This window comes from Pezoporus flaviventris, unplaced genomic scaffold (genome assembly GCF_033815535.1).
Source record: "Pezoporus flaviventris isolate CSIRO_AGI_PZ_B2104156 unplaced genomic scaffold, CSIRO_AGI_Pfla_v1 ptg000005l, whole genome shotgun sequence".
Classification (NCBI taxonomy): domain Eukaryota; kingdom Metazoa; phylum Chordata; class Aves; order Psittaciformes; family Psittacidae; genus Pezoporus; species Pezoporus flaviventris.
Genome location: NW_026892553.1, coordinates 1,501,501 through 1,518,845, shown reverse-complemented (window position 1 = coordinate 1,518,845; position 17,345 = coordinate 1,501,501). Strand labels below are relative to the sequence as shown.

The window sequence follows — 17,345 nt, the reverse complement described above, 5'->3', positions numbered from 1 at the left end:
GCAGCAATGCAGCATTCCAGGCAGAGGTCAATGGCTCACTGTGCAGGGAAGGTGGTGGGCTGGGCGAAACCCATCTGTCATCTACAGGGTGTCCCCAAAGCTTTGTGTCCTGTGATTCGGGTTTTCTGTGTATTACAGATAGGGAAAAGTGGGTATGGGTGGTTAAGCAGCTTTACCTACAGACGGAGGACAAGTTTGCAGTCAAAGACATTGAAATCTAAGAGTTCTTGGCTTCTAATCCTATTCAGCCTCTATTTAGGAGACAATCTGTATCCTGCAATTAAACTGTTTCTTTCTTTGTGCCATAGGTACAGAACGCTAGCGATTTGCTGATCAAACCTTTGGAAAACTTTCGGAAGGAACAAATAGGGTTCACCAAGGTAAAGCTTGTTTGTTTTAAATTTAAACATACTTGCTTTCTGTTACTATATTTTAATGCATTTTTTTTCTACCTTTTGTCGTTGTTGCTTTTGAAGGTTAAACAATCATTGTACAATGTTTCAACTTCATGCTTTCAGAAGCTTCCCTATTTAATGATGGCTTTCAGCTGCTGGCGCAAGAGAGCCTGTGCTGTGACTTTTAGTCTGATTTTTCAATCATAAGAGGCTCCAAAACCTTTTCCTGAATTCTTTGGGTTCTCTTCTGGCCTAATTCCAGCACTTTCTCCATCCTGAGCAAGGAGTGCTTGTTACAACCAGTGTCCCCTTTGTCCATTCAGTGCTATTGGGAATAAAACACTTTCTTCAGCTAAGTGAGTGTTAGAGCAGGAGAGGGAGAGAGCAGCAGAGTTTGGCAGTCAGAACTTCACTAAAGTCACAGGCCTTTTGTTATGAAATATTTACGTAAAGCATCTAACGAGTCTTTCAGATGGACCAAACTTTTAAAGAAACACACTATAGAAAGCAAATCCTGCACAAGCTGAGCAGGAAATATTATTTTTCCCTTGTCCACTATCGAGAAGTCCAGGTTCCACATTACTCGGTGGCAGCTTGAAATGGGGCTGGCTCTGAACCAGCTCAGAAATGGAGATGTTTTGGAGAACACTTGGGGCTTGGATTCCGCCCAGCCCATCTGGAGTCTGTGACGTTTAATAAATACAGGATTTGAGCAAAGATACTTGATCACCGTCCTGCCCTTCAGAATCCCCCAGTACAACCATGTGTGCAGAACGCCTCGGAGCAGCCACAGCAGTGTGAGCGTGGTGAAGGCAGCGCCATGGCTGTTGGCCTCATGCTGGTGAACAGGCACAGGGGTGAAGCCTCCCCGGCAGCAGGTTTTGCAACAGGCCTTGGTGTTACAAGCATGTGGATGTGCCCAGGGCTGAGAGAAAACTTCCTCCTGATGGATTTGCCTGTATTAACCATAGGGCCAGCACATGTTTAGAAAAGTGTCATGGGGAAGGAGTCATGGGGATAAGGTCAAGCTGATTTTCTCCTCTGTGTTTATGGAACACTTAAGTCAAGAGGGCAACAGTCTGCAAATGTTAAGATTACAGTATTAAAGCATCCTTTAGGCTGTTTTCTTCTTGGATAGCTCTTCAGGTGTGTAAGGATTACTTTGTCTACAGGCCGGAGCGTGCTCTGCTCTGAGAGCCGTGCCACATGCCACCTCCTACCCATGGGTCCCATAGCATGCCTCCTGCTCTGGAGCTGGCTGGTGCCTGGTTGGTGCCACAGTCCCAGCAGCAGGGAGCTCCAAGCACTGACACAGATTTACCTGGCAGCTTGCAGCCCCTCTTAGTCCCCGCTGGTGGGGCGGGTACCCCAGGTGGAGGCATCGGGCGGTGGCAGAATGCTGTTCAGAAGCAGTTAAGAGGCTGCAGAAAGTAAGGATTCATTGCAGGTGGCTTAGAGGTCTTTATGGTTTGGCTTTGGATTTTGTTTCTGATGAGGAGCACAAACTGCAGAGGTGTCAGTGGCACCTCAGGGGGCTCTGTGTGGCTCAGCAGAAGTGCTTGCACAAGGAGCTTGCAGCAGGGCATATTGCATCCCGCTGTGTTGCAGGTTGTGTCCACACTGACAGGGGATGCATGGGAAGATAACGCTTTCTCTGACACCACTCTGCAGCCTGGAGTGGGTCTGAGGTTCAGAGCAAGCCCCACCCTGCTCCAGACCCTTGCCATCACCTCTGAAGCTTTCTGAGAGGAGCTGACACTGCGCCACTGGGCTGTGGACACTGAATATCTCCTTGGGCACAAAGCCCTCCTTCACTTGCCAGCCTGCAGAGCTGCTCCGGGTCATTCACATCCGTCTGCAGAAGGCATGAAATACAAATGAGGACTCCTCACAATGGTGCTCTGTCAGTAAGGGGGTCCCTCTCCATTGCTGCTGTGCCTCTACTAACTGGCATCACCCTGTGATCCTTCCTGATTTACACCAGGGGAGAGAGGCTGGGGCCAGGCTGTGGAGCAGCCCAGTGACATGACACAGAGAATTTGTGCCCTCTGCTTCATTTCCCAGATTTTGGCAGAGCCGCCTTCTATGAGATGTTTTCTGTTCTCTTTGCAAGATGCTGAAGCCAGATAGGAAGAGCCTTTGAATTGAGGCTTTGTGGTGACTCTGGCTGGAGAGCAGCCAGTCAGTCTGACTAAGACATCTGAGTCTGCATTAACCCGTTTTCCCGGGGCTGAATGGAGTCTCCTCACTCAGATGGTGTGCTCCCACATAGGGGAGCCCCTGGGTGTCACTGGGACCCACCGCAGCTGCCCCCCTCCAGCCACTTTCTCTTGCTAACCCCAGACCTATGGGATCATTGCACTTCCCTTGACTTGTCGGTAAATGTTTGTGTGTGTGGACATCAAGGAGAAAAGTGGAGGATCCTGGATTGCCTGAGCTGACCCATTTCTCAGCCCTGGCACTGGCACCTTGCTCTGATCGGAAGCTGCAGGGCTGGTGTGCTCGGTCCATGTAGTCTGTGGACCCTGTGGATTTTGTGCCATCTCTTTGGCAGAAGCAATCTGAGACCCAGGTGTGCTTGGTGAAGCCGTGACTGACTGTCAGGTTTGAAAATGAGCAGAGTAGCACATGGGCTGGTGGAGTTCTTGATTAGCAGGGGGTAATTAGAGGGATGTGCCTGCTGATAATGGGAAAGCAAAGCAGCATGGTAGGACCAGTTGTGGCCTGAAGCTCTAAATGGTGCACGTTTCTCTTGATCTACAGCGCTGTGAGGCAGAGCAGCGTGTGCTTTGCAGCCTTGCAGCAGCCTGAGGAAGCGTCTGCTTGCCCTCACACAGGACAGACCCGTGGAGCTCAGGGTGCTGGGGCCTCGCACAAGGAGGTGCCTGTCCTTCGCAGCAACGCCCTTGGCTTTTGGCTCACACTGTGGGCGAGCCCTGCTCTGGGACTGGGGGGCTGTTGTTAAGAGCCTTGCTGCAGTCATTATGTTTAGTAGGATTTGTATAGGAAAAGTTTTGTTCCAATTCCACTTGGAAGGAGAAAGTTGTTTGGTTGGGTTTTCTTTGTTTTTTTTTTTTTTTTTTAAGAAGAAAACCAAAACAAAAATGAAAACACAAAGCAAAACAAAAAAGCCAGAGGGGGGGAAATTTGTTTGGACTCATTGTAAGCTGCGGGAGGAACTTTTACTATGTCCTGGGATGCTGAATAAATGCAGCATTTCTCAAAAAATTCTTACAAAGCAGGTAACATGTATTCCTAAAAGCACTTAGTTAATTCTGTTATTACATTAAGAATAATTTTAAAAGAAAGGAAGGACAGTAACTTCTACTTGCTTTCATCTCTGTGGGAGTAAGATCGAAGGAGCATTTGAGAGAACACAGGGGGTGAAAGAAAGAGCCCAGGTTAAACTGAGTGTGGTTTTACAGAAATATTCTTTCTACAGCCTTCAACAGCATTTTTCCTTTTATAAATTACCTTTTTTTTTTCTGTATAAATGCTGATGCTTTATACAAGTTAGTGAAACTCAGGCATGAAGCATTTTTTTTCTGTATGAACATGTTTCTCTTTTTCCCATTTATCCCTCTGCTGTTTGCCGGATGAGGCTGCCAGTTGAAACAGAACCTGCCTCCTATTTTGTGCCTTCAGTTCCTTTCCAGCCACAGCTTGCCATTTCCTCAAGCTGATTTGGGGTTTGAAGTTTTTCAGTGCTGTCTTCTTTATCAAGTGACAGTGAGCACATCACCATTTGTCTTTGTTACTGGGCACCTGTGTTGTGAGCACAGTAGCTTTGCAGCAATTTCAGCAGTATTGTTGCTTTCATCAAAACGGGGTGGGAAATGCAGTGAAAACAGAGGCATTTAATATTTACAGGCTTTCAACTTGCAGTGTTGCCCAAGCTCTGCTTGGGGCCATGTTGCAGCTTTGCTTGGAGGAGTCAGCAGGGCCAGGTATGTGCGGGAATAGAAAGGCAGTGGGGAGCCCGGAAGCACCCGGCATTGGTTGCATGCCCCTAGAATCATAGAATCATAAAATCATAGAATCGTATAATCATAGATAGGGTTGGAAAGGACCTTAAGATCATCCAGTTCCAACCCCCCTGCCACAGCCAGGGACACCTCACACTAAACCATGTCACCCAAGGCTCTGTCCAGCCTGGCCTTGAACACTGCCAGGGATGGAGCATTCACAGCTTCCTTGGGCAATCCATTCCAGTGCCTCACCACCTTCACAGTAAAGAACTTCTTCCTTATATCTAACCTGAACTTCCCATTTAAGTTTTAATCCGTTACTCCTTGTTGTGTCACTACAGTCCCTAATGAAGAGTCCCTCCCCAGCATCCTTGTAGGCCCCCTTCAGATACTGGAAGGCTGCTATGAAGCCATCTCCTGTTGATGGCCGGCTGCACATCCTGCTGGGTGCTGATTCTCCTGTGAAGCTCCTGCAGGTGTGCTCCAAAGTGGAGGCTCCCAGCAAGTAAAGTGTGTGTTTTGTTTCATTTTTCTTAAAGAGAAGCAGCCATGTGAGCTGAGCTCCTCACTTGCAGCTCACTGCCCCTTTTTAGGATGGCCATGTCAGAAGATGCTGGTTAGCAACTAATGGTTAAGGGAGAGTTTTGGCAAGTCCATTTGCCCCCTTTCCCCTGTAGGCTTTGGATGCTCCATCTCTTGCTCAAGCCGGGTCTGAGTCATTGCTGAGGGACTCCAGCTTTGCCCTGCTTCTGGCAGCAGCAGCCAGTGTGCAGTGCAGGACCCCTCACAGGCAGAGTGAGCCAATGCTTCGAATGCATCAGATGCTGGGCTGGGCCACTGTGCTTTCCCAAGGACTCCTGATCATTTCTGGTTAAAGCAGCATCTGCTGAAGCTTGGAGAGCAGAGCACCCTCCTTCACTGCTCTGTGGCTCTGCCTGCACTCAGGTGAAATCACCTCGGTGTCTCTCGGTGAGCAAGTAAGTTGGGTGGCTCTTGGACTTGGCAAATCTTATTGGGAAGGTAATGCTGTCTTTTGCTGAATATTCATGAGGAACTAATTTGTGCTCATGTTTCCAGTCTGGGTGGTTTTTTGTGTTGTTTTTTTTTTATGTCTCAGCTTGCTCTGTTCAGCAGCCAACAAGCTGTTAGAAGCCTTGGCTTGACAATCAGGAGGGATTTGTAGTTCATCCTTCTGCTTTTCAGTTCTATGTCAATTAACCCGAGTGGGAAATGATTGGCAAACTCCCTTGGTGGCCAAAAATGGTGTTCTGCGCTGTGTTTGTTTCCGTATGGCAGCAGTTCTGCAGGAGCAAGCCGTGTTTCACACACTGGTGTCCATCTCAGATGTCATTCCCAATCCCTTTGATCCCCAGGGAGGGCTTAGTGCTCCGCAGCGGGTGCTGGCAGAGGAGGTGGCACTCCCTTAAGGATTTGCTGCTGGCCTCTGGGTTCCTGCTGTAGTAAAAACTGTCCCATTGCTTGCCCAGGCATTTTCTTTCTTTTCATCTATCTTTTCTACTGCAGAGATAATCCTCTGCTGGAGAACGGGCCGTGTCGCCCTGCAGGCTCTCCCAGGGAATGTGGCTGGCACTGTCCCTTGCCACCTCTGTGTGCCACCTCTTTGGGGAGAGATGGTTAGGTTCAAGCCAGCTTTCCCTCACTGGGGGATTTTGGGACCTCCTGCTGGCATAGCCCTCTCTGAGATGCAAGAAGCCAGAAGCAGGAGAGGTGTGGGCTTGCAGGTGTGTTTCACTCCCCCTTTGTGGCCTTGAGGTTTGGTGACTCCTCATTTACAGAAATGAAAACAAGCCTAGGGTCCTGATTGCCTTAGATGTGGCATCTAATGGCACAAGCAAACAATCCAGAAGTGTGACCTTACGGACATGATAACTGCTGCTTCTCAAATGCTTTTGATTCTGAGTTTGGATTTTCTTATCGGGGTGTTAGTCACAAGGGTGGTGTTTTGTTTTGACAGTCTTTCCTGGCATCTGCTCTGCAGCTGCAGTGCTGCTTAATTTAGGCTTCACCCTTGGAGGTCTCTCTGCTCTTCTGGATTTGATGTGGATCTCTTTTTTATTCTGAAACATGAATTTGCTAATACAGATTTCTCATATCATGGTATTGAAGAGGATGATGCCAGAAGATATACTTCCCTTCAAAGGTCCTGTAACTACAGGGTCTCTGTAGGGCAGTAGGTGTAATTACTGGGGTATAAAGGCTTGCAGGTCTAAGCCAGTTAAATATAAACAGGGATATTCGAGTTTGTGTCTCTTCTGCATTTTTCCATGGTAACTGTGCTTTCCCAATAGCAGTGTGCAAGGATTAGAGAAACAGGACTCTGGTGGGGTGAGAAATCCTTTTTGTAGGGAGGTAGCTTGTCTGCCCTTTGTCCGAGGTGCCTGTAAGGAACCGGTGTCCACCAGCATGAGTCTGGGTGCTGATGGCAAGCTGCTCCTTGCTTAAAGGCCAAGGAACATGAGAGCCTGTGCTACTGACAGTGTGTAAGGAGGGGACCTGTAAGAGCTTCATGTGTTCCACTAAACAACCTACGAGAGTCTCCCTGTGCGCCACCAGAAAATAACCTTTCTTCTTCCAGAGGCAATGCATTAGTAGCTGCTGTGAGCAAGGGGCCAGAAGAAGGGAGACTGTCAGGCAGGGGCTAACCATGGTTATCTAAAGTACCAGCTTGGGAACCCCCAGGCATCCTGCTGTGTAGGACACTCCATTAGACAGGCTGAATAGTCAGTGGAACTGGAATAGGGAAGCAAAACTTCATAGCAGGAGAACCAACTAAAAAGAAAGGACTTTATTCAGGAAACACAGCTTCAAAATTTGCAGTTGCTACTGATCTCATGAGGAAATAGCACCTCGACCAGTCTGGCAGAGTCCATCTGCTCTGTTTTGTGGTGGCGTTGGTGTGTGTTTGCTTATTCATGAATTTCTGAATTGAGGCAAAAGAACAGGATTTCAGGGGTCTTACGGGGTAGTTGTTGAAAGAGATCATTAATTCCACAGGAGTCTGAGATTCTCTTACTTCACTTTCCACTTTCTTGAGCTTTCAGAAACTAAACAAAGAATCTGGGCAACCTGTACATACTCTGTAGTGTGCATACACCAGTCCTCAGCTGCTTGGACCTGGTGCTGAGCCTGCTGCCAGGCTGGAATTTTCTTCTTTTAGCAATTTAGCTGCCTCTCAGCAGTCACTGATGTCTGTTAACATCTGATGTGAATATTTGTCAGCCTGGCTTCTAATCATCATTTCTTGACTGCCACAGTCCTCCGTGGCTTCACACTTATTGTAAGGCATAAGCAAACAGCCTGGTCCTCAGCTTGTCGTCTCCCTGCATTCTTGTGGAGTTTTATTCTTTAATGTCTAGAATGAGAAAAAAAGAGACATTAATTCTTTCAGGTTTTCCAGTGCAAACAACTCTTTTCTATTACAGTGGTTCCTTCACAAAGTCTTTTTTGTCTTAACAAATCAGTCTGTGCTTCATGTTTGCATGCCTGTGGTAGGCATGTCTGAGACGTACAGTAGGTCAGAAAGAACCAGACCATCCGCAGGGGACCTCCAAGAGGTGAAGTCTTCTTGGTGTGTGTTGTAAACCATCTGTGTTTTAGGCAGTGTTCCTCTGGGTTGTATTCAGGCTGGGCGCTCTGCAGTAAAGCTTGTGTAAGTTTTGCCTGCAAGGCTTGCAGTCTCTCCTTCCACCACCCGTGATACAGAGATGACAACTTCTCTCCATGTCTTGTGCTTCCAGTTTTCTGCTTTTGTTCTAATACTTCTCAGAAACACACGGCAAAAGCCTCAAAACAGAGAAATGCCGAACTCCTAACGGATCTTTTCTTATCCCAGACGTGTCTTTGACATTGAAGTATCTGCCCAGTTGTTTCTGAACTATGTGAACAAATGGTGAATAGGTTTTTGGTGTACTAGTATGTCTCGGTTTTACTTGACATTGAAGAGATTGAGAAGGGGTGCAATACCTCATTGATGAGGCTTTCACCATGATTCTAACATAACAAAATACTTCAAGTGCCTGTGCTACAGAATATTGCCAGAGCTTGGTCTTTAGTTGGAACTAGAATGGACTGTGAAATCAGAGCAATTGGAAAGGGGCCCTCTGTTCTGGTTGTGTTGACTAGAGTTTTTCCATGGGAAACGTGAACTATACAAAAGATCTTGGCCTTGTTGAATGTTCTTATCTGGAAAATGCCAATAACTGGTTCTGCTTCAACTCCTGCAGGAAAGAAAGAAAAAGTTTGAGAAGGATGGTGAGAAGTTTTATTCTATGCTGGATCGCCATTTGCATCTGTCTTCGAAGAAGAAGGAATCCCAATTGCAGGAGGTATGTATGGAGTTTTCTTCAGAGTGGGTCCAGAAGCAACATCACCAGCTGCTTTAGATCTTAAAAAAGGGACAAAAGTCATCCCTTTCAGTAACTGATTAAAATTGATACGCAGTTAAATCTACTAAAGCCTAGATTCTCTGGATGAAACCAGGAAAATCAATATCATGGTTCTCCTTAGTGTGTTGAACAGTAGCAATGACTTTATGCATTGTCAGAGCTGCTTACCCTTATGGTACAGGGCCAGTTACACTGGCACCTCTGGGGACTGGCCTCCCTTTCACCTGGCTCAGGGAACTGATCTGGCTGAAAAAGAACTAGTTATTACTATTGTTTTGCCAGCACAGCTTCCTATCTAGCTCCTGTATTTGCAGGGATAGCTGTGGCAGCAGGACCACAGTGGCCATGAGCAGCAGGCAGAGGAGGTGCCCCTTCCAGCCCTGTTGCTGCCAAGCATGTTGCAACAAGCCCCAGCTGCTCCAGCCCACATCATAGGAGCTGGATGAAATCAAATCTGTCAAACCAGTTGTCAGATCAAGCATCTTTGCAAGGCAAAATCTGTGGAAGTTATTGTGATAACACATCAATGCTGCGTTGTCCTACCTGGTGCTGCAGCTCTGGAATTGCTGGTTTTGGGTTGCAGCTGGAGTCAGGCAAGAGGATCATGACAATGGCCTTGCCTTGTCCTCATCAATGCAGGGCTGTGGGTAGAAACAGTGCTTATGCTGAAATAACAAATAGGCTTTGGGAAAGCCTTGCAGAGTGGAGGGAGTTTCTGGATCCATATGTGAAAGGGAGCTAGAAAAGGGCAGACCTGAGAAGACAAGCCAGTGTTCCAGTCATCTGGTTCTGTGCCAAGTGCTTAAAGCCTGAGCTGGACGCTTTTCATAGGCCTTTCTTAAGCAAAGACAGGACTGTTTGTGGGCTGACAAGACATGCTAGTCAAATATTGTCAAGCTAGATGCGATGTATTTTCTGTTTCCTCCTCTCCCTCTTTCTTCCAGGCTGACCTTCAGGTTGACAAAGAGAGACACAATTTCTTTGAGTCTTCCCTTGAGTATGTGTACCAGATCCAGGAAGTACAGGAAAGCAAGAAATTCAGTATTGTTGAACCGGTAGGAGCTCCCTTTTCTTCCTGGCCTTGCTGTTTGATGCTCAAATGTGCTAATTTTCTGACAGTCACAGGAAGGGATGGGTTACCAGGCTGGATTTGGTCCTGGGAAGTCTTGTGATGGAGTTAACCTTGCACACGTGGATTGCTGCAGTTTAACAGCCTTAGTAGTGCTTGCCAGAGTACCATGAAACCACAGACTCTTTTCTCATGTCTGTAAGTTGATCCTGAGAATAGGCTGGATGCTGTAGGTCTTGTTATGAATTGTCCTGGACACCTTGTGTTTGATAAGTCTTAGCTGCCTTCAAAGGAAGAGAGTTGTTATCTGGTCTGTTTACCTGTCACGGCACAGGCTGCAGAGGTACCAGCTCATGTCTGTGTACAGGGACCCTGCCCTGGACGAGTGGCTCTGCCCTGGAGCTGGGTGTGCTTGAATGTGGGATCATGTAGATCTTGTGGACGAGCAATCTGCAGATCTGTTCTTGTTCTCCCAGCAGGGTCTTTCATTTTGGGTGTGTTTGTATGGGTGGTAGACCTGGGCTTTAGGGACACTGTGGTGGATAAGTCATACTAAGACTTGCATCATTTCGACATTGGAAGAAAAAAAAGAATTTGTATATGTAATTTCTGAAACCCCACTTTCTATTTTCCCTCTGGTTAGAAATATAGAAGAGGAGTTTAACCTGTGTCCTTTCCCTCCTTTTCCAGGTGTTGGCTTTTCTCCACAGCCTCTTTACTTACAACAACCTGACAGTTGAGCTCACGCAGGATTTCCTCCCTTATAAACAGCAGCTTCAGCTCAGCCTGCAGAATGTGAGTTCCTGCCCAGCTCAAGTATTTTTCACATGTGACTTCTATTCTCATTTGTATTTAAATACCTCTCCTGGCAAGGCTTTTCCCTGCAAAACAGACTGTTTGTGTTTGCCTTGTAGAAGGTGCAGATAAAGTTATTTCCTTCTCAGTTCACATGTATTTTCTCCTCTCCTACATGAGAGAGTCTGCAGGTGCTATTATAGTGGCTCTCTTTGTCTAGAAGGGGCAATTGCAATTATGTCATTTAATGCTGTGCATAAACAAGCCTCAGGATTTCTCCCAACTTCATGAGAAATGGTACACATCTTCTAAAAAGGCCTCCGATCTTGATCTTTATGGTATCAGCTTACTACATGCTTTGGTAAGCTCCTGTGCTGGCTAAGTATACTCATGGGGTAAAATATCTATGTCCTGCTTTGTTAATACTCCATCTTCCATGGTTGGCCCACATTCCCATGGAACAACAGACATAAATCTGTGCCAAGCTGAGTTTGCTGGTAGCTCGTTAATTGTGTTCCATAAAAATACCTTGATTTTGTACCCTGTGTTGACATGACTCTTTAAAATGACTCTCCTACCAAGCAGTGTAGCATGATCTTTTGAGAAAGTTTTGTAGAAGAATGCACCCATTACCTAAACAACGGTGCAAAGAGTAGTTCAGGTACTTCCTTCAGCTGCACCTAGCTTTAAAATGTGCTAAGTTTCTTTTATTGAAAGAACAAGTGTCTCTCCCAGACATGACTCCTCAACACCATTTCCACGCATGATATGTTAAACCGTGTCTCTTCAATCATCTTTGAGAGTCCACTTGTTTCTATAGCTGGAGTTTTCATGTGAATATATAATATTCCCCATTTAGTACTTTGGGGACTGATTCATTTCTGCCAAAGCACTTAAAAGTTTGACCAGGAATACTTGAAGCTCACTCTTCGCTTATGTTCAAATGTGCTTGGTTTTGCTTTCTCTCAACAGACAAGGAATCATTTTTCCAGCACGCGGGAGGAGCTGGAAGACCTGAAGAAGAGGATGAAGGAAGCCCCCCTAACCTGCAAGTTACCTGGGCAGCCAACCATTGAGGGCTATCTGTACACTCAAGAGAAATGTAATGTCTTTTATATGCACATGAATGTGTTAAAACACATAGTAGCCTGGGTTGCTGTGCTCATGGCCCCGTGGTGGGGGCTGCACTCGGCTGCTGTGTCCAGGCCAATTTAGTCATGGCAGCGCTGTGAGCGATGCTGCACAGGGTGTCACTGACTGCCAGTGCACAGGGAATCACCAGCAGCTTCAGCTGCCAGCTTTCTCAGCTGTGGCACGGAGCTTTCTCTGGGTTTCATGAGCCATGCAAGCAAGGAGCTAATTGCCCTGCCCTCAAATTGGATGAGATTTATTACTCTGTTGTACTGCTGGGGAGACCAGAGCTCTGGCAGATTGCACCTTGGCTGCATTTTATCAGAACAAATCTGGTGTCCTGCGCAGCTTCCCTCTCGCCCTGTCTCTGAGGGCATTCGAGCACAACTGAAGCATTAACCAGCTCTCAGAGTTAAACTGCTGAGAGAGAAACTTGTTGCCATTCTGTGCAGTATCAAATCAAACCAAATTCAGTCTTTTGCAAATACTTGCTGTAGCTTTCCATGGCCATGCAAGCTCAGGGGACAAAAACCTTTGTGCAGAGCTGTAGCCTCTGGGTCCACAAACAACTTACTTAGCGCACAGTTAATTTTTGGATTATCGATACAAATGCATTTATACTGATGTTCATATGTGTGTTTATCCTGCTTTTAAAAGAAGACACACAGACAGTAAGTTTAGACCACAAATGTTACATTTTCCTGAATGCTCTTTGCTGTCTCTATTTATGTTTCCTCTATAAATTGAATATGAAGACAGTTGTTCCTCCTGACAACTGCAAGTTAAAAACAAATCACAGAAAAAAATGCTATTTGAAGTATTTCATATAAAGGGGTGACAACAAAGAAAAGTGCTGATAAATCTAGCATGATACACGGAGGAGCTAAGCTTCAGTGTTTTAAAGAGGCTGTTGTTTTTACTACCAAGTTTTCATCAACAGGAAAAACTAGTGGTGTTTGTGTGAAGCAAGCATTCCAGCCACACAGGATCCTGCCAGTCTTGGCTGGACTTGGCCAAACCAGCTTGGCTTCCAACCAAAGTACCACAAATGCGCTTTCACCAGCAGCATTTTGGGAGGCCACTGGAGGCAGCTGCAGCCTCACTCCTCCTCCTGCTTCTCCTGGCTTTTCCCAGTGGAGATGCTGGCAAGGGAGTTGTCCCCATGGGGCCAGCAGTGTCTGGTCCCAGAGAAGTGTGGACATGTGGGTAATGTGGGCCATGCCTTGCTGGCTGCATCCAACTGAGGCACTGTCTCTGACTCCAGGTTCCTGTGTGTTTCTGCAGGGGCACTGGGCATCTCCTGGGTGAAATATTACTGCCAGTACGAGAAAGAGGCGAAAACCTTACGGATGACACCCATGGACCAGAAGCCTGGAGCTAAGCAAGTGAGTTGATTTCTTGAAGGGATGTCTGCAAACACTGACCTAGCCATCAGGTCTCACCTTCAGTCTGCCCACATCATCTCTTTCCATAAGCAAACAGATGAACAGGTGCCATGTCCAGAGCAGTACAGGCCAGCCCTGCTGTCAGAGCAGTTGTCTGGCAGCACCAGTGGGCTAGGTCCTGAGCCTGCAGCTGTGGAAGGACTCCTGGCCATGGAGCAGAGCATCATGTCCCCTTCCTGCCTGGTCACACAGGCAGGGGGCTTGGTGCAACCTGAAAGACACCTCTGTGAAGAGAAGTTTCACCTCGCTCTCTCCCAAAATTAGCCTGAAGACCTGCAGGGTTTGGCAGCAAAGATGCAGGTTTGTGTAACATGAGCAGTATTTGGAAAGTGATGGCTTGCAAATTGGTCTAGTGTGAAATTTCTGCCTTTCCAGACAAGCTAATTTTTATATTTATCCATGCACATGGGCAGTGAACCTGCAGCCTGGTTTGCCCCTAGCCCTCTGGCAGTAATTTCAAGTACTTGAATCACTCGAGTCATAGATAAGTGCTTCCAAAAGGGGTATTTCTCTGCCTTTGCGTGTTGGCACAGTCACTGGTTTGTGATTTTCTATTCTTGGAACTGGTTACATGGGAGTGGGACCAGCGTTAGGAGAGTAGGAGAGGGCAGCACTGCAGCTCTAAACTGCAGTAAGGGGAATGGCTGGGGAATCTGGGGGTCTGGGAATGGCTTCTTGGGCAAAATGCTTTGGATTTTACCACTGTGTCTGGGAGTTCCCTGCAGTTCTTCAGCATGATAGAGCAGGGGTAAGATGCAGGCACAGATGACAGAGCACAGCAAGTGCATCCAGCTGAGTCCACCCGCCCCCTCTGCCTTGGAGTAACATCCCCTGGGGACTCCCAGTCAGGCGTGCTGTTCTCCAGTTTGTGATCTCATGGTCTGTTCTTTGCCAGCCCTCTGCATGCTGCAGCAATAAAATAAAATGTATTTTTTGGAAGCCCTTGGCAGAGACCTTGGCAAAGAAACATCCAAACTATTGACTGAGGGGATCTGTTCTCATCTCTGCCATAAACATGTCTGGTAGGGCAAATTAATGAAAGTAGGGGCTTGTAAAAATGTAAATTAGTCCCTTTCTCAAACTCTTGTAATCTGGAAATCTGCACCTTTGGCCACACAGCTTTAAATGCTGCGATTACAGGCAGTTCTCTTAAAAACACCAACCAACCAACACAAAGTACAGCCAGGAGATTATCATCACGGCATGTAAACTGTAGGTAATCTTGTCGGAGGCCGTTCTTGCTCCATGCTCTGCCTGATCCACTTCTGCTGGAGGTCTTGCAGACGCAGCAGCAGTGAGGGTCAGGGTGATTAACACGTTCCAGGCTTGCACACTCATCCTGGGGGCTGCTTGGCTGCACAGACTCCTACAAAGTCATGGAGACCTCGTGGTCACATTGCAGTGACTCTGCTGTGGAGTATGGGGCACGAATACGAAGGGCCGGAGCTCAGTCCCACAGCACTGGCCTCTCTTCAGAGTGCACCTACTCCAGATTTATCCAGTTAGTATTCCTTTCCTACAAGGTATTTCGTGCAAAGCTCTGGACCATGAATGCTATGGATAACTGATCAGCACTGGTGAAAACTAGGACTTAGCTGTGTCAGATAGCAGACAAGCAGGGTCCTGGCCTCAAAGACCAAGTGGCTACCTGGTGAGGTTTGTTTATAGTAGAGCTCTTGCTCTGTGGAAGCATACTGCTCGTCACTGGGATATTTAGCACTTGTTTGCAGGAGAGTTCTGTGACATCTAGAACAATTTGTGGCTGAGGAGAGGAAGCCAGGCTTACAGAGCCTTTAATCTCTGTTGATGGTGGGAAGGACTGTCTCTGCTCCTGGTACCAGTGCCATGGGATTGCAGGGCACCGCTGGGTGCCTGGTGCTCTGTGGGCAGTGCTAGGCTAGGCTGCAACCTAAAGGTGCTGAGGAACCTGAAATCTTCTCCTGTGTTTCTTTCCGCTAACCTTAGCTTTCATTTTCTCTCCTAGGGCACCTTAGACCTGACACTGAAATCCTGTGTGAGGAGAAAGACTGACTCTATAGACAAAAGGTTTTGTTTCGACATTGAAACTAATGAAAGGTGAGGTGCTTTAGTGTTCAAATGGCCTCCAAACCTTGCAAACCTGGATGAAATCGCTCCTTGCTGTCTATTAAAACCAAATTTTGCCTCATTTTCCTGCCTCTCCCCGGGTGAACTTTGCACAGGTCTGGGACCATCACACTGCAGGCCCTCTCGGAAGCCAATCGAAGGCTGTGGATGGAAGCCATGGACGGGAAGGAGCCGGTAAGTGTTCCAGGAGCTGCTGCCCATACGCTGCCGAGCAGTGTCCTCTGCCGGCGGGTTTTGGGCTGGGACAGCTCAACAGCAGGGTCTTTGGTACAGCTCCCACTTACCCATAATTCAGTCGTTAGTTCAGCCACTGCACATCTGAAACAGGGCATTGTGCTGCTCTTTGGGCACAGCTGGCAATGGGGGTTTTGGTTTTCCTCCTTTAAAGCTCTGGTACAACTGTGGCTGTGCTAGGCTGCCTAAATACTATGGCCGTATAGAGTCAGGAATGCTCTGTATTTGTGTTGCTCACAATTCACTCTCCAACCTTTTTCTGTCCCCACTCTAAGCAGCGTTTGGAAAGGTGGAAGCAGCCACCCTGCCCCATGTTCACCACCTTTCTGTGCCTACTGGTGTTTCCTTCCCTCAATCTAAACAAAGCACTGGCCTTCACACTTTATCAGTCTTCCTCTAAATGGGCAGCATGATGTGCAGTGTGGGAAAACCATTTCTGGCAGCTCCCCTTGTCTTCAGGCACACTCCACAGCACTTTTCTCCTGCTCATTTAAACATGACAGGACATGGGAGAGCGGGAAGGGTCAGTGTGCTCGTGCTGGACAGTCAGTCACTTCAGGGTGTCTGGGACTCATTCAGCTTGCACAGCGTGTTATTGCGTATAAAGGATTTTTGATTTTCTATCAAGAATGGCACTCACTGTTGATTATTAAGGAATGCAAGATGTATTTTTGTATGGCATGAAGGAATGTCTTGACACTTGAATTTTTAAAAGCGAGCAAACAAACAGAAAGCCCACAAGCCCTGTGTGCCAGGCTGTCCAGCTTCCCTCTTTACAGGGCATCTGAAAGACAAAGTTTCCAGTTCAGGTGCTCCAGTGAAATGTAGAAAGTCAGAAAAGAATAGTTTATTGTGTAGGTAATGGTACCTTGCCTAATTATAAAATGTCATTTCTTTGGGATGTTGTCTTACTGTTTGTGATTGGCTTCAGGTGATTTATGGGATGCTGTATTTTCTTTAGAAAATAAATACTGAATAACATTGCATGTTTGTTTTTTTTTTCTTCCTCTTCCATTCCCTCCCCCTTTTCAGATCTACCACAGTCCCATCACAAAACAGGAAGAAAGTGAGTAATTTCTGTTGCTGTTCCCTAAGCTGTTGAAGCTGTCTGGAGGTTGGGCAGTGGTTTTCCTTGCAGATACACTCGTCCTCAATTTCTCCTGAATAGGTTGTGTGTTCTCTCTGTGGAACTCCTTTCCTTTCCATTGCAGTGTCTGATACTGAGGCCAGATAATAATGAGTTGCGAATGCTAAAAGTTATCATAGAATCATAGAATAGTTAGGATTGGAAAAGACCTTAAGATCACCTAGTTCCAGGCCCCCTGCCATGAGTAGGGACACCTCGCACTAAACCATGTCACCCAAGGCTCTGTCCAACCTGGCCTTGAACACCGCCAGGGATGGAGCATTCACAACTTCCTTGGGCAACCCATTCCAGTGCCTCACCACCCTCACAGGAAAGAACTTCTTCCTTATATCCAATCTAAACTTCCCTTGTTTAAGTTTTAACCCATTACCCCTTGTCGTGTCACTACAGTCCCTAATGAAGAGTCCCTCCCCAGCACCCTTATAGGCCCCCTTCAGATACTGGAAGGCTGCTCTGAGGTCTCCATGCAGCATTATCGATTATCGATTGTAATGTGCAGTTTTTATTTAGCCAGAACTAGCAGGATGCAGAGTTCAATGTGCACCTCTAAACCCCAAAGTAACAGACGGAAGAAAAGATCAGCAGGAGATTCTGAGGACGTCTCAAAGAATCATGGAATGGTTTGTGTTGGATGGGGCCTTAAAGCTCA

At 47.0% G+C, this 17,345-nt stretch overlaps 1 protein-coding gene across 4 annotated transcripts in view; it reads left to right on the top strand.

The window, feature by feature from the left end:
- The window catches only part of OPHN1 (oligophrenin 1), a 63,060-nt gene that overhangs the window by 25,957 nt on the left and 19,758 nt on the right, over nt 1-17,345 (top strand). For all 4 annotated transcript variants that reach the window (XM_061445592.1, XM_061445591.1, XM_061445590.1 and 1 more), the window contains 9 exons: nt 309-380; nt 8,608-8,709; nt 9,714-9,824; nt 10,529-10,633; nt 11,606-11,735; nt 13,049-13,149; nt 15,194-15,285; nt 15,411-15,489; nt 16,582-16,615. In XM_061445592.1, the coding sequence (XP_061301576.1) occupies nt 309-380; nt 8,608-8,709; nt 9,714-9,824; nt 10,529-10,633; nt 11,606-11,735; nt 13,049-13,149; nt 15,194-15,285; nt 15,411-15,489; nt 16,582-16,615 (826 nt within the window). The remainder of the gene's footprint in view (nt 1-308; nt 381-8,607; nt 8,710-9,713; nt 9,825-10,528; nt 10,634-11,605; nt 11,736-13,048; nt 13,150-15,193; nt 15,286-15,410; nt 15,490-16,581; nt 16,616-17,345) is intronic.